At 38.9% G+C, this 23,496-nt stretch overlaps 1 protein-coding gene across 3 annotated transcripts in view; it reads right to left on the bottom strand.

Moving 5' to 3' along the window:
* The window catches only part of CBL (Cbl proto-oncogene), a 100,880-nt gene that overhangs the window by 35,878 nt on the left and 41,506 nt on the right, over positions 1-23,496 (bottom strand). For all 3 annotated transcript variants that reach the window (XM_008021188.3, XM_073021717.1, XM_073021722.1), the window contains one exon: positions 133-279. In XM_008021188.3, coding sequence (XP_008019379.1) covers positions 133-279 — 147 coding nt within the window. The remainder of the gene's footprint in view (positions 1-132; positions 280-23,496) is intronic.

The following is a 23,496-nucleotide window of genomic DNA, read 5'->3' as shown; positions in this document are numbered from 1 at the left end:
AACCACAGCTAGGAAATACGTACACATACAGTTTCTCAGAGAGTTCCTGAATGTTAAACATTTCAACAGTAAAAAAGTAAAGAAAAAACTCATAAGCTTTATTCATAGTTCAAATTCATTATTGAGACTTACTTTTCCCCAAAAGCTTTTCTCCAAAATTCTGCAGCATCTGCTTTAGTAATCCGAAACGTGTCTCCTTGAAAGAGTCCACTTGGAAAGATTCCTTTTAGCTCTGCCAGCATGTGGCTGAAGATGAGGGACAGTTTGGTTAGGTTTCGCCTACAAATGATCAGAAGTGCAATAATTAAACACAAAAAATTATTTTTATTTTAAATGCACCAAATTCACCATACAAGATGTATAATTAACATGAATATCAAAATACATTTAGAAAGAACCTCTTCAAATATTATTTCTGGCCAGTATTATTCAAAGATATAAAAAAGTAGAGAAGGGAAAAGAAATGCGCTGTTGAGAATATTTTTACATATTCAGCGATATTGTTGTCTTTGTTTAAAGAAGGGTTTTAGAAACTTTTTTGTTCTAAGATCATACGAAAGATACAAATACAATGGAAGAAATACTGTTGCATTCACTGTCTCCACTTTTATCTCCTCCATTCAAACAGATATGAAGTAAACAAGAGAAAAAATTTAGTCATATATTTTAAAGCTCTAATCTTGAATTAATAAAGCTTAATAGCTAAGCATGAACATGGACAAATTCACTTTTTAAGGATGACAGGTAAGAGAATTCAACAAATAATAATCACTCTATCACAAAAGAAAAAAATGATAGGAAACCAATGTATTATTTCCTGCTTTGCAGGTGTATTTATCAAGTATATTTATCATCATATAACATACCTAAATAAAAGATAGTCTTAATAAAAAGAACTTTTTAAGTATCCAGACCTAATAAATGTCTTCTTTCACTAAATCAGACCTTAAAGAGATAAATTTTACCCAAACTCCTCTTCCTTTACCAAAAATGAGATGCTAACATCCAAACCACACAAAAATTTCTACATAGTGCATATGCTACTGTTAACAATTAGTTAATTTTGTTCTCACAACCTGTTTAATGGATATGATTATAAAGATGTCACACAGGCCAGGAGTGGTGCCTCACGCCTGTAATCCCAGCACTACAGGAGGCTGAGGCAGGCGGAATCACTTGCAGTTGAGTTCAAGACCAGCCTGGCAAACATGGTGAAGCCCTGTCTCTACTAAAAAATACAAAAATTAGCTGGGCATGGTGGTGTGTGCCTATAATCTCAGCTACTCGGGAGGGCTGAGGCAGGAGAATCCCTTGAACCCGGGAGGTAGAGGTTGCAGTGAGCTGAGATTGTGTCACTGCCCTCCAGCCTGGGCGACAGAGCGAGACTCCATCTCAAAAAAAAAAAAAAAAAAAAAAAAAAAAACAAGGTACACATGATATAGATACTATTACACTAAACAAGCTACTGAATACATGTGTCTATTTTTCCTTGTCCCAATAATTTGTATTTATGTATTCAAAAGTTTACTCTTGTTATACAAATGTACTATCAAAATTCAAGTCAAATCGTATCAATTACTGATTGCCTAACAATCCTCTACTAGGAATAGATTTTTCTTAATGCTACACTGGAAGGTCACCATCAGTGCTATCTTTGTCTTTCGTGGATAAAATGCAGCACCAAATTATCCAAGTCTCTATATCCATGACTTGTTCGAAAAATGCTATTGAAATCTTTTTTTGGCCAGGTGCGGTGGTTTACGCCTGTAATCCCAAAATTTTGGGAGGTCGAGGCAGGTGGATCACCTGAGGTCAGGAGTTTGAGACTAGCCTGGCCATTTCTACTAAAAATACAAAAATTAGCCAGGCATGGTGGTGGTGTATGCCTGTAATCCCAGCTACTCAAGAAGCTGAGGCAGAGGTTGCAGTGAGTTAAGATCATGCCACTGCACTCCAGCCTGGGCGACAGAGTGAGACTCAGTCTTTTTTTTTTTTTTTTTTTTTTTTTAAGCATTTATCCAATCTTTAAAGTCCATTAACTGTTTTTTTCCTAGCACTTTGAGATCCTTTGATTATTGTTTAATAGAACTTCTACCATTTATCAAAGAGAAAATAGACAAGATCAAGAATATATCACAAGTGGAATATGAAACAGGTAACTTGAAAGAAACCCTGCAAAGCACAAGTTAATCCCAATGAATTTACTTTCCAGTGTTCAGCAGGACCCTAGACTGCACAATCAGCAGCTTGAGGCTCAGACGTCAACATCTACCTAACATTCTGTCAAGCAGTAATCCTTCAACTAGATTACTGAGAACCTATGTGTGTGTGAAGAACTACGCTAAACAGTATAGCGGGATAATGAATGAGATGACAGAAAAAATAAATATGTGTCACACTTTTGAGGTTATACCGGAGCTCTTTCTGAAGCAAATAGGTTTGAATTTTACTTCTTTCTGAACATCTTTCCTTAGGTTTTGCAGTATTGTCTTCTCTTGGTTCTCCTACTTCCTTCTGTTGTTTCTTGGCTTTTCTCCCCCATCATCTTAAGCGGTATTTCCCAAGAATTTGCTCTCTGCTATTTTCAGTTCTTTCTCTGTGTACTCTCTTCTCTTCCTTTGCAATCTTAGGGTTTTAAAAGCTACTTAGCAAACAATGCCCAAATCTTAGGCCTTGGTAGTTTTTCCAACTATCTACTCTACCACATTTTTCCTCCACTCGAATGCTAGCACCTCAAAGCAACATGTTCAGAATTAAACTAATCTTTCTTAAATCTGCTCTTTCTTCGTGTTCTTTACTTCTGTATTTAATGACACCACCACCTTACTTCCCACAGGTTCAAAACCTGAAGAATCTTCTTAGCTTCTTTCATTTACCTTGTTCTCCATATCTAATTAGTCAATTTGTTGCCAATCTGTGGTCATTCCTACCTTCGATTTATGTGGTACTGGCCTAATGTAAACTCCTTGGTAATAATTAAAATTAAAATTCCAGTCTTGGAATTCTGCGTCTTCAGCATCTCTTCCTAAGCACGTACAATCCTTATGACATTTAACTGCCTTTTGATGAAGGGAAAAAATAAACAATCAATTTTCACAGCCAATGGAATAAAATCCAAACTCAGCTTGGATTTTAAGGCTTTCCATTGACCTGGATCTAACCTTTCTAACTAACTTCTGAGTTTCTCACTAGTATGTTCTAGCCAAACCAAGTACTTCACCTTTTCTTACACCTGCCACTCTTCTTTGTTTCTCGGTCTCTGCCTGTTTCTCTGGTCTGAAATAAGATCCAGTTTAAATGTCATTTAAGAGCAAGCTAGACATAATAAAATACTCAACAACCCCAGCATTTTCTCTGCAGTTCTCTTACACTATCTGAACCCATTTTGCACTATAGCTATTTGTGTACACAATGGCTAAATCTATTTCTGACTTGTATTTATATCCCTCTGGGCCAGGCAAATGGCAGAAATTTCTAATGATCAATATACCTTCAGAAAACCTTTGAGTGCCCACTATGTGTTAGGCTCGGGGTGAATATGACAACGAACAAAATAAAATTCTTGCTTTTATGACATGTACATTCCCACGAGAGTGTATCAGATGGTAGGAGAAAAGTGCCGTGAGGAGGAATAACACAGAGTATGAGAAGCCATGCAGGGTTGCTGTTTAGGGAGGGTAGTCTTAGAGACCTTATCAAGTGTTGCTTTTTAAGCTGAGTCTGAAGTGAATATAGGCAGTGGGTCTTGGAATAACCGGACCATGCTGGTATCTTTGGTTCTTAAAATAATTTTCTACCGAAAATCTACCAGGTACCTAGCACTATGTTGGATCAAAGATAAAATATGCATACCAAAATAACAAGACACAGAAAGCATTTTTATTTTGTGAAGTAAGCCACACATAAAAAAAGTTATTGACCACAAAGATGTAATGGCACCAGGTACCTAAGAGCAGTTCAAAGTGCTGACTGCAACAGTTACGGGAAATCAATTTAAGACATTTTCCTACTCAAGAATGCATCCCTTCAAATAGCCTGCTCACATTTCTTAAAACCACCAGAGATGTCCACTCTAAGCATCATACTTCTTAAAAGGAAATAATGAATTTACAAAAGTCCATGGGTCAGAGCATTTTGTAATCAATATGAAGCTTATGGTTCAGTGCAGAATTTAATCAGCAGAATCTGTCTTAACATGTAAAAAGAATGAGGCATGATATAGACATTTGAGTTTACATGGTAAGCAATACTTTAAAAAATTCTGTCAGCAGTTACCTCAACTCATACAATGTGTTCTAAGGATCCTCCAAAGATCCACAAAGGAACACAACTGTTCAATTTTTTGTAAATGCCCTGAAGACAGAACTTTTCTTTTTTCAGTTCTAGTAGCAGCAAGCAGTACAGGCTTTTCTTTAACACAGTAACACAGTGCTGGGGAAGGAAGTCATTCACCTTCTAATGCCTTCAGCTCTAACCATCTACATCTACTTAACTGCAAATTCTACTCTACAGCTTCCATCTTCCTCTTCTCTTTTCCTCTCACAACTTCCTCATAATCAAATGTTGATTCTGCATGCAGCATCTTTTTTTTTTTTTTTTTAAATTCAAGATTGGTATCAGTTCTTTTCTCTCTACCTCAGGGCCTCCCTTCAATGGCAATGTACCTTCATGCCTCAGGCCCAAAGCAATGTTATGCAATTTCCTGTGTATAATTTCACGTAACAAAGAAGATTTACATATCACCAATACACAAGTATATTAAAAATTAAACGAGCAATTACAGCTATTGTTTTAGCTTCAAAAGTAAAACTATCAATACAACTTCATAGGACTCACAATCACCATCTTAAGCAAGACAAGAGTTGAAAAGTGGCCTTTATATGAATGATGAGGTAAACAGAAAAATCTCTCAAACTATTTTGTTTCTACATAGAATACTGAAAAAGTTATCTTGTAACTCTTGCTCAAAAGGTACTTTGAAGAGAAAGAGGAAATAGGAAAACAAACACAGTATGAGGAGATAAATTAGTTCCTTCTATTAAAAATGCATTTATTAACATTTAAGATAAGTAAACTGCAGCCTCGACCTTCCAGACTCAAGCAATCCTTTCGCCTCAGCCTCCTGAATAGCTGGACCCACAGGCCACTATGCCTGACTAATTTTTCTTCTTTTTTTTTTTTGAGACGAAGTCTCACTCTGTCACCCAAGCTGGTGTGCAGTGTCACTTCTTGGCTCACTGCAACCTGTGCCTTCCAGGTTCAAGCAATTCTCCTGTCTCAGCCTCCCCAGTAGCTGGGACTACAGGCACATACCACCATGCCCGGCTAATTTTGTATTTTTAGTAGAGACGGAGTTTCTCCATGTTGGTCAGGCTGGTCTCAAACTTCCGACCTTAGGTGATCCACCCGCCTCAACCTCCCAAAGTGCTGGGATTACAGGCGTGAGCCACTGCACCTGCCCTAATTTTCGTATTTTCAGTAGAGACAGGGTTTCACCATATTGGTCAGGCTGGTCTCAAACTCCTGATCTCAGGTGATCCACCTGCCTTGGCTTACCAAAGTGCTGGGATTACAGATGTCAGCTACCGCACCCAGCCACTTTTTCTATTTTTTTGTGTGTGTGATGGGGGTCTCACTATATTGCCCAGGCTGGTCTCCAACTCCTGGGCTCAAGCGATCCTCATACCTTAGCAGAAGTAACTTTTTAACGTATATTTTCTGTCTGCAGATAATTTAAAAGAATTTATGTCTTATGGAATTTAATGAACAGTTAACTGTATAAACCCTATACAGGGCCAGAAAAATTAACTTAATATGCTAAACTAGTATTATCTGTTCTAAAACAGAGATTTCCCAAATCTCAGATTATTAGAATTATTTTACTTGAACAACATTATTGTTCTGAAGAACACAGAAATATCAAAAATCATCCCAACTACTTCAAAATAGTCTCTTAAAAATGGTTTAAAGACGTGAAAAAGTTTATATGATATTTAAAAAGAGAAAGAAACAAAACTTTCATTTTAAAAACAGTAATTTAGGCTGGGCACAGCAGCTCACACTTATAATCCTAGCTCTTTGAGGGGCTGAGGCCGGCAGATTGCTTGAACTCAGGAGTTTGAGACCAGTCTGTGCAATATAGTGAGACCCCTCAATCTAAACAAAAAATACAAAAATTAGCCAGGTATGGTGGTACGTGGGATGACAGCTTGAACCTGGCAAGTGGAGGGTGCAGTGAGCATAGATCGCACCACTGCACTCCAGCCCGTGTGACGGAGCAAGACTGTCTCAAAAATAATAATAATAATAAAAAACAAAGAAAAGTAATTAAGTAATTGTAGATTGGTATATGGTGGTTATAAAATTCTTTCAACTCTTCTGTAGGACTGAAAAATTTCCTAATAGGTTGGGCGTGGTGGCTCACGCCTGTAATCCCAGCACTTACGGGAGGCCAAGGTGGGCAGATCACTTGAGCTCACAAGTTCGAGACCAGCCTGGACAACATGGTGAAACTCCGTCTCTACAAAAAATACAAAAATCAGCCGGGCATGGTGGCATGAGCCTGTGGTCTCAGCTACTCAGGATGCTGAGGTGGGAGGATGGCTTGAGCCCTGGAGGTGGAGGTACAGTCAGCAGAGATCATGCCACTGCGTTCCAGCCTGGGCAAACTAAGAGAGACCCTGTCTCAAAAAAAGAAAGAAAGAAAGAAAGAAAAATCATAATAAAAGACTGGAGGTCAGGCGTAGGGACTCACACCTGTAATCTCAGCTCTTTGGGAGGTCAAGATGGGAGGATGGCTGAAGGCCAAGAGTTTTGTACCAGCTTGGGCAACACAGCGAGACTGTCTCTAAAAACAAACAAAAAACACACTGAAGAAAACCCCCAGTAATTTACACATAAGTGTATTTTAACAATATTTGTAAATCAAATGATCCTATCGATCCCAAGAGGAAAATTCCAAGATGATTTAATACTTTTAATACAACGATTAACAAAAAAGCTGCAAAACATTATACAATACCATTACAGGGTTGCAAAATAGTCCTAAAATAAGGTTACAATTTTTGCCATTCAGTGATGGTATAGGCTTAAGACTCATAGAGATGATGATAATTATACTGCTGAAGGGTAGCATGATCACTGCTTTTAAGTATTTCATTTACTGGTACTATTCCAGTGATAACTGCTGCTTTTCCTATCAGATAAACTCCAGAAACCTTATATACAAACACTAGTGTCATTTAAAGAATGCTGAGTGAGAACATACTGAGATGACATTTATAACTCAATAGCAGCATCCTCTGCTCACAGTAATCAGCATTAAAAATAGACACAACGGAACTGCTTTCCACAAAGCCTCACAGGAAGTCAATGAAGTACTGTTTAACTCTTATTGACTTAAGCTGTAGAAAGAAAGAAAAGAAAGAAAAGAAAGGAAAGAAAGGAAAGAAAGGAAAGAAAGGAAAGAAAGGAAAGAAAGGAAAGAAAGGAAAGAAAGGAAGAAAGGAAGGAAGAAAGAAAGAAAGAAAGAAAGAAAGAAAGAAAGAAAGAAAGAAAGAAAGAAAGAAAGAAAGAAAACCATCACCTACAAAAGGAGTTCTTAGCCAATACATCTAAAAATAGCAATGGCCCTTTTTACTAAACACATATTGAGTGTATTTGATACTACAAACTCATGGTCCTGCTTTTGAAATTCCCAAGTTACACAGTAACAGATTACTACTAATCATCCAGAGCATTTCAACCTAACTGTTTCACTGAATTCTAAAGGGGACACATCTAACTCACCAAGTAAATGGGAAGGCAGCAACCCACATGAGAGCCTCCAACACTCCCCTCATATGTCTATCAAACTAATCCTAAAACAGACTCAATCTCCTTACTCTCCCTATATGAAAATCTTTAATGACTCCCAATTACCACTTAAAAAGTTTGAACTGCTGACCTGATACATCAAAGCACTCACAATGTAGTCCTAATTCACCTTTCTAAACACCACCAGTCAATGTTCCACCAAACATTCTATACTCTCCAGGCTCTGTGCCTGTGGTGATGGTACAACATCAACAATACATGCTTCTCTCCATCTCCAGCAGTTAACATTAAGAGTTTACTAGGGATCAGATGCTTTACTAAGCTAAATAAAGTGCATTTAATTCTCATAATGCTTTGAAATAGGAATTACCAACCTTATCTTACAAATGAGAAACAGAGACTTAGTGACATTAAATAATTTGCCCAAGGTCACAAAGCTAGTAAGGGGCAGCATAGGTCTATGAAATTCAAGAGCCAGGGCTCTTTGGTTATGACACATTTCCTTTCTGATGACTATGGTTACTAAATCCTGCCCATTCTTCAAAGTTCTCAAACGCTGCCTCCTTGGGGAGGACTCTCCAGTCTATATTTAACACCTACCCTCAGCTTCTGAACCCCCCACAGCAACTTGCTCATACTTTTCACAGGTTCCATCATGTTCTGCTTCATATTAATTGTCTTACTCCCCAATCTAGAAGACAACACCTTAAGGGCAGAGACAGGGGAAGTATCTCTTACACACTTTATCCCCTGCAACCCTGGTGACACTGGGCACATAACAGGCATTCAACACATTTGTAGAACTGAACTGGAAAATATTACCTACTTTTGACAAACTTTTAATTTTAGAATAATTCTACATCTACGGAAAAGTAATAAAAGACTATGCAGGGAGTTCCCATAAACCCCAAATCCAGTTTCAGTTTCCCCTAATGTTACCATCTTATATTTCCGCGGGGCATTCTTCAAAACTAAGAAACCAACAGCATGGTAGTACTAACTGAATGCCAGGCTATATCCAGGCTTCACCAGTTTTTTCCACTAATGTTTTTATCTATTCCAGGATCCAAGCAAGGATACCACTTTACATTTACTCATCCTATCTCCTTAGTTTCCTCTGGTCTGTAACGATTTCTTAGTCTTTCCTTGTTTTGCAGGACATTAATAGTTCTGAGTGCTGGTCAAGTATTTTAAAGGATGTCCCTCAGTGTGTCTGTTTTTCTGATATTTTGACTGGAATTACGAGTTTATGGAAAGAATAACACAGAGTGAAATGCCCTTCTCAGCACATCAAGTCACAATATCTACATGGTATCACTGAAAATGTTCAACTCGATCACTTAGTGTTTGCATGTCATGATTCTGCAGGTGAAGCTATTAGTGAAAAATATTTACTTCTCCACACCTTTCTTAGATAATTTAAAACAAATCACTTATACAAGAGTCAATAATATTTTTAATGACTGTAATACATTCTCATTAAATCACAAATATTTTACACTAGTATCTTTAGTTTTCAGTGTGGTCAGAAAAAACAAAAATAGTTCAAAACAATCATTGTGAACATTTAGCAAGTGTTCACTAGCTACATTACTTCATGGTCCTGTTTAATCAGAGTTCTCTGTATTTCAAAATAACTTTTGAGTTCACTTAGCCCAAGCTCTGAAAGACAACTTTAATAAGTAGAATTACATGCACTGGAGCACTGCCCATAATTGAAAGCACATTAACCCTCAGTACTGGTTACTACTACTCCACACCAGTTCCTTAAAGATATATAGAAACATATCAGTAAGATAATGCTGAAATCTTCAAAACCTCTCATACCCTGTCCCTCAACAAATGACAACCACCACCAAGCACCTTTCAGAAGGCTGACGCAATCAACTTAAAAAATAAAAAACATAGATATAAATTATAAAGAGACAGCACTAGTAGAATCTAATCAAATATGTAGAAAGTCTATATCTAGTTACCATTAATTATTTAACTCCTGAGTATGTAACTGAGACATCAATTTCCATTTAAACATAGCATTTCCCTGAACAAATAAACACAGTAGCTAATACTAAGCTTTGCAAAACTTGAGAAAGAACATGGAATGTTCTCTGTCTGAATATAAGACTATTAAAAGGGACAAAAACTAGAGAAATCTTCAATAAATGTTCCATGAAAAAGAATCTAGAGGCCAGGCGCGGTGGCTCATGCCTGTAATCCTAGCACTTTGGGAGGCCGAGACAGGCAGCTCACCTGAGGTCAGGAGTTTGAGACCAGCCTAGTCAACATGGTGAAATCTCATCTCTACTAAAAATACAAAAAGGCATGATGGTGCACACCTCTAATCCCAGCTACTCCGGTAGCTGAGGCATCAGAATCGCTTGAACCTGGGAAGCAAAGGTTGCAGTGTCCAGCCTGGAGACTTTGCTCCATTTAAAAAAAAAAAAAAAGAAAAAAAAGTAGAGCTTTAACTGCCAATGTGAAAGAAAATACAAATGCAGCGGGGAGTCATTAAGGATTTGGGACTGGGGAGTGATATCTGATCATTTTAAGACAGAAAATGACATCAAAGTGCAAGGTGAATTAGAGAGGAAATCACAAAAGCAGAGAGATCAATCAGCATAGTAGTGCAGTAGAAAAGTAATGGGAGCCTGAGATAGAAAAGTAACAGGGGCAGTAAAATAAAGACAGATTTGAGAGAGACTGCAGCAGTAAAATCAAGAGTATGATCGAGAGGAGATAAACCTAGGGTATTACCAATAACATATTGGTAATAATATAAAGCTATTTTTTAAGGGCTTACTAAATATCAGGCACTTTACATATTTTGATATTTAATTAATTCTCACTTACAATCCCATCAGATTCCAATATTATCCCCATTTTACAGATGAGAAAATTTAGGCATAAAGAAGCTAAGCCAACCAGCCTGGTCAACATAGTAAAACCCCACATCTACTAAAAACACAAAAATTAGCCAGGCGTGATGGCACATGCCTATAGTCCCAGCTACTCGGGAGGCTGAGGCAGGAGAACTGATTGAACCCAGGAGGTGGAGGTGGTGGTGACCTGAGATCATACCACTAAATCCAGCTTGAATGACAGAGTGACAGTCTGTCTCAAAAAAAGAAAAAGAAAAAAAAAAGAAGCTAAGCCAACAATCAATCCACACTCATCATCACTACTCACTACATTATACAGTACTAACTCAATAACGGGACATGAAAGAGGAAGTTGGTTTGCTATTGAAGAGGATACATTCAGTGTTCAGGTATTTTGAGTGTGGGAAAGATACTAACATGAGTATAACTAGCAGGCAGCTTGGGAAAAGAGATTTGTGAATAATTTGTGTAAGATTTTTGGCATCTCTGGGAATGGAACGGTCCATTTGCTAGTTCCCTTGCACAAGATAATCAAGCTGAAATTGTTTCCCCCTTTCAGAAGGGTGTGGATGTAAGTGAGATAGAATCGGAAGGATACAAAAGAACAGTATTACAGGTTTCTCCTATAAAAGGCAGAATAAATCCATATGACAGGTATTTGGAAATACAATTCACGTCCTAAATGAGCTATATTTATAATAAAATGATGCCAATTTTTTAGCTGTTCTCACCTAAGGCAGAAACTAATGCCATCTCTTTGAGACCCAATCTTTGTTTCTCAGTATCTTTTATATAGGCCTGATAAAACACATTTAGTATCTTAGCACTTCAAAAATTCTCAATTCTGGGGAATTCTAACACCCATTCAGTGGTATCTATCATAATTCTCCCACCAGAAATATTTATATTTATATGGAACTTGAACATTAGAGCCACTATGCAAAAGGAAATAGTATTTACTGTGTTCACTAAATTCACATAAATTTAATAAATACTGTTTACTTCTGCATAGTGGCTCTAACATACAAGCAAATAAAATTTCAGTATTGTCAAAGGAGCAGAGGTATATTCAATAAATGGGGAAAAACATAAGAATAAATAATAAATGGGAGAAAAATCACAAATGCATCTTAAGCAGAATACAAGAAACTTAAAAAGCCACATAAGGCTACCAACTTACCCAGCCACAGTAATTGGGCAAGAGAAAGAAAGAGCATCCAAACTGGAAGAGAAAGCCAAGCTACCTCTGTTTTGCCAATAATATGATCGTATACCTAAAAAAATTCCGAAGACTCCTCCAAAAGACAACTAGATTTGATAAGTGAATTCAGTTAAGGCTCAGCTTATGAAATCAACATACACAAGTCAGTTGCACTACTATACATCAACAACGACCAACCTGAAAATCAAATCAAGAACTCAATCCCTTTTACAATAGCTGAGAGAAAAACAACACATAAAAACCAAGGAATATATTTAGCCAAGGAGATGAAAGATCTCTACAAGGAGAACGACAAAACGCTGCTGAAAGAAATCACAGACTACACAAACAAATGGAAACACATCGTGTGCTCAGGGATTGGAAGAATCAGTATTGTGAAAATGATCATACTGCCCAAAGCAATCTATAGATTCAATGCAATTCTTAACAAAATACCCACATCGTTTTTCACAGAATTAAAAGCAACAATAATAAAATTCATATGGAACCAAAAAAGAGCCTGAAAAGCCAAAGCAATCCTAAACAGAAGTAACAAATCTAAAGGCATCACATTACCCAACATCAAATTATACTATTAAGGCTATAGTAACCAAAACAGTATGGTACAGGTATAAAGAAAGACACATAGACCAACTGAATGGTTTGCATCTGTTCCCACCTAAACCTCACGTTGAAATGTAATCCCCAGTGCTGGAAATGGGGTCTGGTGGGAGGTGACTGGATCATGAGGGCAGAGTTCTCTTAGCACTATCTCCACTTGGTACTATACAGTGATAGAGTTCTCAGGAGATCTGGTCCTTTGAAAGTTTGTAGCACCTCCTCCCGCATTCTTCCTTCTGCTTGGGCCATATGAGGAGCCTGCTCTGCCTTCACCTTCCGCCATGACTGTCAGTTTCCTGAGGCCTCCCCAGAAGCAGAAGCCACTATGCTTCCTGTACTGCCTGTAGATCCATGAGCCAGCTAAACCTCTTTCTTTATAAATTACAGTCTCAAGTGTTTTTGTTTTCTGTTGTGTTTTTCTGAGACGTAGTCTCACCTGTCGCCCACGCTGGAGTGTAATGGCACAATCTCGGCTCACTGCAACCTCTGCCTCTCAGGTTCAAGTGATTCTCCTGCCTCAGCCTCCCGAGTAGCTGGGATTACAAGCGTGCACAACCACACCCGGCTAATTTTTTATATTTTTGGTAGAGACGGGGTTTCATCGTGTTGGCCAGGGTGGTCTCGAACTCTTGACCTCAAGTGACTCGCCTGCCTTAGCCTCCAAAAGTGCTGGGATTACAGGCATGAGCCACGGCACCTGGCCACAAGTATTTCTTTATGGCAGTTCAAGAATGGACTAATATACCAATGGAACAGAACAAAGAGCCCAGAAATAAAACCAAACACTTAAAACCAACTGATCTTTGAGAAAGCATACAAAAACATGAATTAGGGAAAGGATACACCCTATTTAATATATGGTGTTGGGAAAACTGGATAGTCACATGTAGAAGAAGGAAAGTGAATCCCTTTCACCACATAGAAAAATCAGCTCAAGATGTATTAAAGACTTGAATCTAAGACCTGAAACCACAAAAATTCTAGAAGAAAACCTAGGAAAAACTCTTCCGGACACTGACCTAGGCAAAGAATTTATAACTAAAACCCCAAAAGCAAATGCAACAAAAACAAAAATAAATGGGGCCCACAGAATGGGAGAAAATACGTGCAAGCAAAAAATGCATCTGACAAAGGACTAATACCCAGAATCTACGAGAAGCCCACATCAGCAAGGAAAACAACAACAAATAATCCCATCAAGAAGTGGGCAAATAACATGAATAGACATGCCTCTAAACAAGATATACAAATGGCCACAAACATATGAAAAAATGATCGTCACTAATCATCAGGGAAATACAAATTAAAACCACAATGAGATACCACCTTACCCCAGCCAGAGTGGCCATTATTTAAAAAATCAAAAGAACAATAGATGCTGACGTGTACACAGTGAAAGGGAATGTTTCATTTAGTTATTTGTTCATTTGAACAGGGGATGCTTATACACTGCTGGTGGTGAAGTAAATTAGCACTAGTACAACCTCTGTGGAAAATACTATGCAGATTTCTCAAAGAACTAAATGTAGGTCTACCAGTTCAATCCAGCAATCCCACCACTGGGTATCTACCTAAAGGAAAAGAAGTCACTATATGAAAAAGACCTGCATGTATATGTTAATTATAGCACAATATGCACAACTGCAAGATATGGAGCCAACCTAAGTGCCTGCCAACTGATGAGTGGATAAAGAAAATGTGATACATTAATATATACACCATGGAATACTACTCAGCCATAGAAAATAATGAAATAATGTCTTTTGCAGTAACTTGGAGATTGGATGGAACTGGAGGCCATTATTCTAAGTGAAGTAACTCAGGACTGGAAAACAAAATACCAAAGGTTCTCACTAATAAGTGGGAGCTAAGCTCTGGGTACATAAAGGCATACAGACTGGTCTAACGGACTTTATAGAGACTCAGAAGCGGGGAGGTAGGAGTGCAGTGAGGGATTAAAAAAAAAAAAAAAAAACTACATACTGGGTACAACGTACACTATTCAGGTGATGGGTGCACCAAAAATCTCAGACTTCACTATACAATTCATTCATATAACCAAAACCTACCTGTATCCCTAAAGTTAACCAAAATTTTTAAAAAGAAAAATCTAAAAAAAAGGGCGTCAACTTAAATCTATCATGATAAATCAGTAAAAATCTTCAAACTGTACAAATATGGCCAGGCGTGGTAGCTCACACCTATAATCCCAGCACTTCGGGAGTCCGAGATGGGTGGATCACCTGAGGTCAGGAGTTCAAGACCAGCCTGGCCAACATGGTGAAACTCTATCTCTACTGAAAAAAAACAAAAATTAGCTGGGCGTAGTGATGGATTCCTGTAACCCCAGCTACTCAGGAGGCTGAGGCAGGAGAATCGCCTCCTAGGAGGCGGAGGTTGCAGTGAGTCGAGATCACGCCACTGCACTCCAGCCCAGGCGACAGAGCGAGACTCTGTCCAAAAAAAGAATGTACAAATACTATCAAGTAGAATGGAGGCTTAACATATAGATGGTACCGCAACAACAAAATGCAATGGATTCTATTTCAATAACGTTCATTACTTTATTCAATCCATAAATACTGAGTACCTACTAGATGGCAGGCATTATTTTTACATGTATCCACCAGGTGCAGTGGCTCATGCCTATAATCCCAGCACTTTGGGAGGCCGAGGCAGGAGGACTGCTTGAGCCCAGGAGTTCAAGACCAGCCTGGGCAACACAGTAAAACCCTGTCTCTACTTATTATTATTACTATTTTTTAAGTATAAATTAAGGGGAAATGGGCCATTTTAAACCCTGAATAAAACAGTAACCATTAAATAGAATAGGTGTCAAAATCCCTTCTCCATCATTCATATATAGACATACATTCATGTGTTCATAAGTACAAACATTAAGCTGTGATTGTATTATAGAATTTTGCTAAATGTACCCTGCAAAAGCAAACTCTTATCTTCTACAAACTGTTCACAAATACAGGAAGAGAAATAACTCATTTTGATTACTTCCATAATGAGACAAACATCATGAAAAAATTTATATGTACTAGCCTGACTTACCAATATAGATGGAAAAAGTCCTAAATGATTACTAGAATCCAGAGAAATAGTAAAACATGTATTTTTATATAATTGTTAAGTATATATTACAGACTAGAATTTATCCAAGGATGGTTTAACTTTGCAAATTTAAGAACAATTCACTGCAATAACATAATACAGGGAAAAAACATATAACCAACTCATAGTGCCAACAGCTCTTCATCTCCATCTTAGTTGAGTTGTTACCTTAGTCCAAGCCATCATGATCTCACCTGGATTACCAAATTTGGCCAACTGATCTTTTTGTTCTTTCTGGACTGCTTAGCGAAGAGCTAATTAGGATCCGGGGCTCCTGGCTCCTCCCTCCCTCTGGCCAGTAGTTTCTCCAAAGCACCTTCCCGAAGCCCCACACAGTCTCTAGGTACCAGGGCACTAGTTCTCAGCAACTCCTGTAAAGTCAGTACCCAGACTCACAATTCTTAACCTCACTTATCACACTCAATCCCATAAAGAAGGTTGGGCGAGGGCAGGTAGAATCCTTTCATGGAGCCCAGTCTAATGGTACATCCACCCATGCCCCAATCCAAGCATGCCACTCCACAGGACACCAAGAGAATAGAACTGTACACCTGCTCCTCCTTCTACCCATGAATTCCAGTCTAAATGATGTCACTGATGCTCACCATGAATCTACTGAGAACAAGTTCTCAAAAAATACTCGCAGCCAGACACAGTAGCTCACGCCTGTAATCCCAGCACTTTGTGAGGCTGAGGCAGGAGGATCACCTGAAGTCAGGATTTTGAGACCAGCCTGGCCAACATGACAAAACCCCGATCTACTAAAAATGCAAAAATTAGCTGGGCGTGCTGGTGCACACCTGTAATCCCAGCTACTCAGGAAGCTGAGGCTGCCGTGAGCCAAGATCACACCACTGCATTCCAGCCTGGGAGACAGGATGAGACTCCATCTCCAAACAAACAAACAAACAAAAAGCTCACCATCTGACAAGGTTTTGGTCAACATGAGCCACATATACAGCAGTGGTCCTATAATATTATAATACCATATTTTTACTGCACCTTTTCTATGTTTACATGTTAAGATATATACTTACCATTGTGTTACAATTGTCTGCAGTACTCACTACAGTAACATGCTGTACAGGTTGGTAGCCTATGAGCAATAAGCTCTACCATATAGCCTAGGTGTGTGGGAGGCTGTATCATCTAGGTTTCTGTAAGTACACTCTATGACGTTCACACAACTAAATCAGGCAGCAATACATTCCTCAGAATGCATCCTGTCGTTAGCAATACATGGTTGTACTTACATAAAAGAAAATTTCAATGGCCGTTAAATTGTGACATTTCTTTTTTAAATATTGTGGTGAAATACACTTACCAAATTTACTATTTTAAGCATTTTTAAGTATATAATTCAGTGAACATGACTTTTTTATAGAGATGAGGTCTTGCTCTGTTACACAGGCTAGTCTCAAACTCCTGGCCTCAAGTGATCCTCTTGCCTCGATCTCCAAAAGTGCTAGGATTATAGGTGTGAGCCACCAAGACCAACTGACTTTTGATAACACTTTCTCTTTTCTATAATTTTTCATCAATCAGTGTATGTCCTTTTTTTTTTGAGTCAAGGTCTCACTCTGTTGACTAGGTTGGACTCAAACTCCTGGCCTCAAGTGATCTTCTCGCCTCAGTCTCCAAAAGTGCTGGGATTATTTACAAACGTGAGCCAACAAGACTGGCTGATTTTTTCCGGTTTTATTTTTGTTTTTGGATGGGGTCTCACTCTGTTGCCCAGACTAGACTCCAGTGGCATGATCACAGCTCATTGCAGCCTCAACCTCCCACACTCAAGCAATCTTCCCAAATCAGCCTCCAGAATAGCTTGGACCACAGGTATGTGCCACCACATCTAGATAATTATTATTAAGACACAATTTAGCTCTTGTTGCCCAGGCTGGTGTACAATGGTACGATCTTGGTTCACTACAACCTCCACCTCCCAGGTTCAAGCAATTCTCCTGCCTCAGCCTCCTGGGTAGGTGAGATTACAGGCATGCACCAACACACCCAGCTAATTTTGTAATTTTAGTAGAGACGGGGGCGGGAAGGGAGTGGTTTCAACATGTTGGCCAGGCAGGTCTTGAACTCCTGACCTCAGGTGATCCACTTGTCTTGGCCTCCCAAAGTGCTGGGGTTACAGGCATGAGCCACCACGCCCAGCCTTTTTTATTATTTGCAGCGATGAGGTCTTGCTATGTTGCCCAGGCTGGTCTCAAACTCCTGGGCTCAGACAATCCTCCTGCCTTGGCCTCCCAATGTGCTGGGATTACAGGTGTGAGCCACGTCATCCAACCTGGGTGTCTTTTATTAATGTTTTCTCCTTTACATAATTTTTCATCAATGACTTTTTTTTTTTTTCCTTTTTTTTGAGATGAGGTCTGGCTATATTGAGCAGGCTGGACTTGAACTCCTGGGCTCAAGTGATCCTTCCACCTCAGCCTCCTGAGCTGGGACTACAGGCATATGCCACCGTGCACGACTCTAATTTTCCTTTAATCAAATGCCATGTCCTGTTTTCTGTGAACCAGGCATTATTCTAAGTACTTTATAACAATCTTATGAGAATACTTAAAAATTTTTTTTTCAAATGACAAATAATTGTCTATGGGGTACAATGTGATGTTTTGATACATGTTTATACTTTGAAATGATTAAACTATGAGAACACTTAAAATGAGAAATCTGAGGTTTTAAAAGTAACTTGTTTTAAGGTCATATAGATAATAAATGGCAGAGGAGTCAAATTGGAACAATCCAGCTCCATGATCTGTGCATGTAACCTTATTCTACACTGTCTTCATCACACTGCTAAACACTTTGTATCTACTAACGCATAAGTGTGCATAAGTGTGCCATCGGGTAAAAAAATGACTAAGAAACTGTGCTACCAACAATATGTTAATCATTTAGGATCTGCGAGGAAGATAACTTATAAAACCTCAACCTAGTGATTTTATTTTTTTTTAATCTTTTTTTTTTGAGATGGAGTTTCACTCTTACTGCCTAGGCTGAAGTACAATGGCGTGACCTCGGCTCACTGCAACCTCTGCCTCCTGTGTTAAAGCAATTCTCCTGCCTCAGCCTCCCAATTAGCTAGGATTACAGGCGCCCGCCACCATGCCCAGCTAGTTTTTTTTTGTAGAGACAGGGTTTCACCATATTGGCCAGACTGGTCTTGAACTCCTGACCTCAGGTGATCCACCCACCTCGGCCTCCCAAAGTGCTGGGATTACAGGTGTGAGCCACCGTGTCTAGCCTCAATCTAGTGATCTTAAGAGTATCTAATATACAGTCATATATAGGCCTAAGAAGCCCTGCACAGTGGTTGACGTCAATAGCACTTAGCTTGCTATTTAACAGAAAGCACAATGGAAGATTTTCTTCCCTAAGTGGCTTTTTAATCATACTCAATGAAGTAAAAGTAAAAGAATAGGAGGAAAGGAATCACTATTATCTGGTTCAACTTTAGAAAGAAAGAAAATATTCAACTAATTATTTTAAATGTAAATACCCTGAAAAAAAATACGATAAAATATAAGGAACACATTAAGAAACACTAAATCTAAGTAATTAAACTTGGATTTCAATCACCTAGGTATATTAGAGACACTAGGCTGGATGAGTGTTCTGCATGTAAATGGAGTGGGGGAGGGTTTACGGAAAGAGAGAAAAGAAAAATGTTAACAAAAGGGTTTTTTTTTTTCCATTTCTTTAACAAATTTAACACATAGGACTTAAGCTTTCTGAAAAAAATGTATTATTAAGTTCAACACACAACAAATAAGAGTAAAAAAAAATAAGCTGCCAGGATTGAAGTTTACAATGCTGCTAACATTTTCACACTACTAGCTATCTCTAGCAGGCATTTGCTGGCTTTGTATACTAAAGTCTGGCAGGAAAGATGTTCTTGTAGCCAGTTTTGGGGCTTGTTCTTTAAGATGTCCTAATTTAAATGCAGGTGTAGACTTCACAAGTATTACGGTTTTAGAGCAAGTCTTGGTTGGCAATATTAGAGAAAAGTGATTGGAAAAAGCTTCTGCACTTTCTACTTGACATTCACAGCCTACTTCTCTATAATACCCTAGTTTTACAAAAGTTATCACTGATTACTGGGGGTAGGTGCAGGAGGGTTTCTTTATAATTCCCCTCTCTGCATCATCAAGCCTATGTTCCATTAGAAATTTCAGGAGTGAAATTCTCTTGTTATGTGAACATATAATCCTGCTGTAAATCACACTACTGAATATTCAGGAGTGAAATTCTCTTGTTATGTGAACATATAATTCTGCTGTAAATCATACTACTGAATATTTTTGTGTCCAAAAGGCATGGTTATTAGGTTATTAAAACATGCTGTAACTTCTCTAAATTTATGTAGTTTACTACTTTATATGATGTTTGAAGTACGGCCTCCAAAGAATCACTTCTGTAATATGAAATGAAACAGTCACCATTCCTTTACATTCAAACAAAATAGAACTGCTCATTAACATTTTAGAAACCTTGCGTAAAGGCAGGCTTATCTTGTCTTTTTTGGGGGGTTGAACCATTGTGTGTTTCAAAGGAAGAGAGGCTGGTAAACGTATGTTAATCTAACTCTCTGAGCCTCAGTGTCCACAACTCTAAAGAGAAAAATACTGTCCTTACACAAAGGCAAAGGCCAGGTTATTTAGCTCCACAATGAATACAGAATGCCTGACACAGAGAAAGTGCTCAACTAACGTGTAAAGTGAGGTAGGGAGTAAGGGAAGAAGGATAGGTTGAGTTTTGAACATATGAGGCATACAGCAAGCACACGATAAATATTAATTGCATCAGAATTTGGAAATACCCAAAATTAAATTTTAGACTGGGACAACTTCTTTCATCCAAGATGGAATTGCAAGGACTAGATTTACTCTCTCACCTGAAAGAACTAAAAAACTTGGGACAAAATATTTATTTACTTACTTACTTATTTTGAGACGGAGTCTCGCTCTGTCGCCCAGGCTGGAGTGCAGTGGCGAGATCTCAGCTCACTGCAAGCTTCGCCTCCTGGGTTCATGCCATTCTCCTGTCTCAGCCTCGCCAAGTAGCTGGAACTACAGGTGCCCGCCACCACGCCTGGCTAATTTTTTGTATTTTTAGTAGAGACGGGGTTTCATCGTGGTCTCGATCTCCTGACCTTGTGATCCACCCGCCTCAGCCTCCCAAAGTGCTGGGATTACAAGCATGAGCCACTGCACCCTGCCTGACATTAGACAAAATATTTAAAATAATTTTTTATTTTTGAGACAGAGTGTCACTCTGTCACCCAGGCTGGAGTACAGTGGTATAATCTTGGCTCACTGTAACGTTTGCCTCCCAGGTTCAAGCGATTCTCCTGCCTCAGCCTTTTGAGTAGCTGGGATTACAGGCGCGCACCTCCACACCTGGCCAATTTTTGTATTTTTAGTAGAGACAGGGTTTCACCATGCTGGCCAGGCTGGTCTCGAACTCCTGGCCTCAAGGAATCCACCCACCTCCAGCCTCCCAAAGTGCTGAGATTACAAGCATGAGCCGGTGTACCTGAAATAATTTTCACAAACTGGACATCAGGCAATAGAGGACAGGGACCCCCTGAAAAAGGAAAACAAATGAGGCGAGCCCTATGATCTAACTCACTGCCTGGAGAGTTCTCATGTCTCAGCACTAGAAAGGGAACTCAGGCAGACTTGACGGTCACTCTGGGTTGAGAAGACAAAATTTCGGGCCTGGGAAAGCCAAGGCACCTGGAGTTCACAGTGCAAAATACAAGAGAGAAGAGAGATGCACAGAGAAAGCCCAGCTTTGAAGAGCTACAGAGGGGACGTTCTAAGTCTTCAGCTAAGCACTGATCAACAGGAAAATACCTGAAGCTAGAGAAAGAACCAGCTGAAAGGGGTAGAGGGAATAATCCCTAGATCTCACACAAGGACGAAAGAGGAAAAAAATCTTATTATTCAAGACAGCAGGGGAAATTCACCCTAGATTAAAGGTCGTTTTGGTCCTGCCTAACAAGGTTTAAGAGGATCAAAGTATTCCACGTAACATAGCTGTGTTCCACAACACAGCTTAGGAGTATTTATAACACAAAAGAATCTAGCGTAGAACAAGGTAAAATTCATGATGTCTGGCATCCACTCAAAAATTGCCTAGCATGGATTGAAGCAGAAAAATATCACTCTTACTGAGGATAAAATAAACCAATAGAATTAAATCTATGAGTGACACAGATGACAGAATTAGCAGAAAAAAGCCGGGCACAGTGGCTCACATCCAAAATCCCAGCACTCTGGGAAGCTTTAGTGAGGTAAGAGGATCACTTGAGCCCAGGAGTTTGAGACCAGTCTGGGCAACATAATGAGGCTCTACCTGTACAAAAAAGTTAGCCTGTATGGTAGTGCATGCCTGTATTCTCAGCTACTTGGGAAGCTGAGGTGGGAGGACCAATACTTGAGCTCAGGAGGTCGAGACTGCAATGAGTCGTGATCATGCCACCGCACTTGAGCCCGGGAGATAAAGGGAGACCCTGTCTCAACTTATTAAAAAAAAAAAAAAGAAACTGTACCAAAATAACAGCAATATTAGTCACTTTCCTTTCCCTTTTGTTATTTGATTTCATTTCTCTATCATGTGCCTACAGCATTTTTTTTCTTTTTTGAGACCAAATCTCACTCTGTTGCCCACGCTGGAGTGCAGTGGCATGTCTCACCTCACTGCAAACTCCACTTCCTCAGTTCAAGCGATTCTCCTGCCTCAGCCTCCCAAGCAGTTGGGATTACAGGCGCGTGCCACCACACCCAGCTAATTTTTATATTTTAGTAGAGATAGGGTTTCACCACGGTGGCCAGGCTGGTCTCAAACTCCTGACCTCAAGTGTTCTGCCTGGCTTGGCCTCCCAAAGTGCTGGGATCACAGGCATGAACCTCCGTGCCCAGTCAAAAATTTCAATTTTTATGAGTGAATAATATTCCACCATATGGCTACAACACATTTGGTTCACCCACTCATCTGCTGAACACTTCAGCTGCTTCTACTTTTTGGCTGTTGTGAAAACTGCTGCTACGAACATGGGTGTACAAATATCTGTTCAAGTCCTTGCTTTCAATTCTTTGGGGTATGTACCTAGAAGAATTGCTAGATCCTATGGTAATTCTATGTTCAGCTTTTTAAAGAACTGCCAAACTATTTTCCACAGTGGCTGTACCATTTTATATTCTTGTCAGCAATGCATGAGGGTTTTATTTTTAAAATAATATGCATCTAATAGGTGTGAAGTGATATCTCACTGTGGTTTTGATTTGCATTTCCCTAATGATTTAATGATGTTGAGCATCCTTTCATGAGCTTACTGGCCAGCTGTGTATCTTCTCTGAAGAAAAATGTATTCAAAACTGTTTAGCATTTTTGAATTGGTATGTTTTGTTGTTGTTTTGCAGTTCTTTACATGTTCTGGATGTTGATCCCTTATCAAATACATAACTTGTAAATATTTTGACCCATTGTGTGTGTTGCCTTTTCACTCCCTTAATATGTCCTTTGATGAACAAAGTTCTTAATTTTCATGAAGTCTAATTTATCTATCTTTATGCCTTTGGTGTCATACTTAAGAAATTACTGCCTAATCCAAGATTCATGAAGATTTTCACTTATGTTTCTTCTACGAGTTTTGTATTTTAGTTCTTAAATTTAGGTCTTTGATACATTTTGAGGGTTTTTGGTTTTGGTTTTTTGGCTCATCTTTCTGCAGGATTTTTATATGAAACATATGAAAAGGGTCCAACCTCATTCTTTTGAATATGATAATTTAGTTTTCCTGGCACCATTTGTTGAAAAGACTATCTTTTCTCCATG

Source organism: Chlorocebus sabaeus, chromosome 1, assembly GCF_047675955.1.
Source record: "Chlorocebus sabaeus isolate Y175 chromosome 1, mChlSab1.0.hap1, whole genome shotgun sequence".
NCBI lineage: Eukaryota > Metazoa > Chordata > Mammalia > Primates > Cercopithecidae > Chlorocebus > Chlorocebus sabaeus.
The sequence above is the reverse complement of the archived record's forward strand: the minus strand, read 5'-3'. Positions and strand labels throughout refer to the sequence as shown.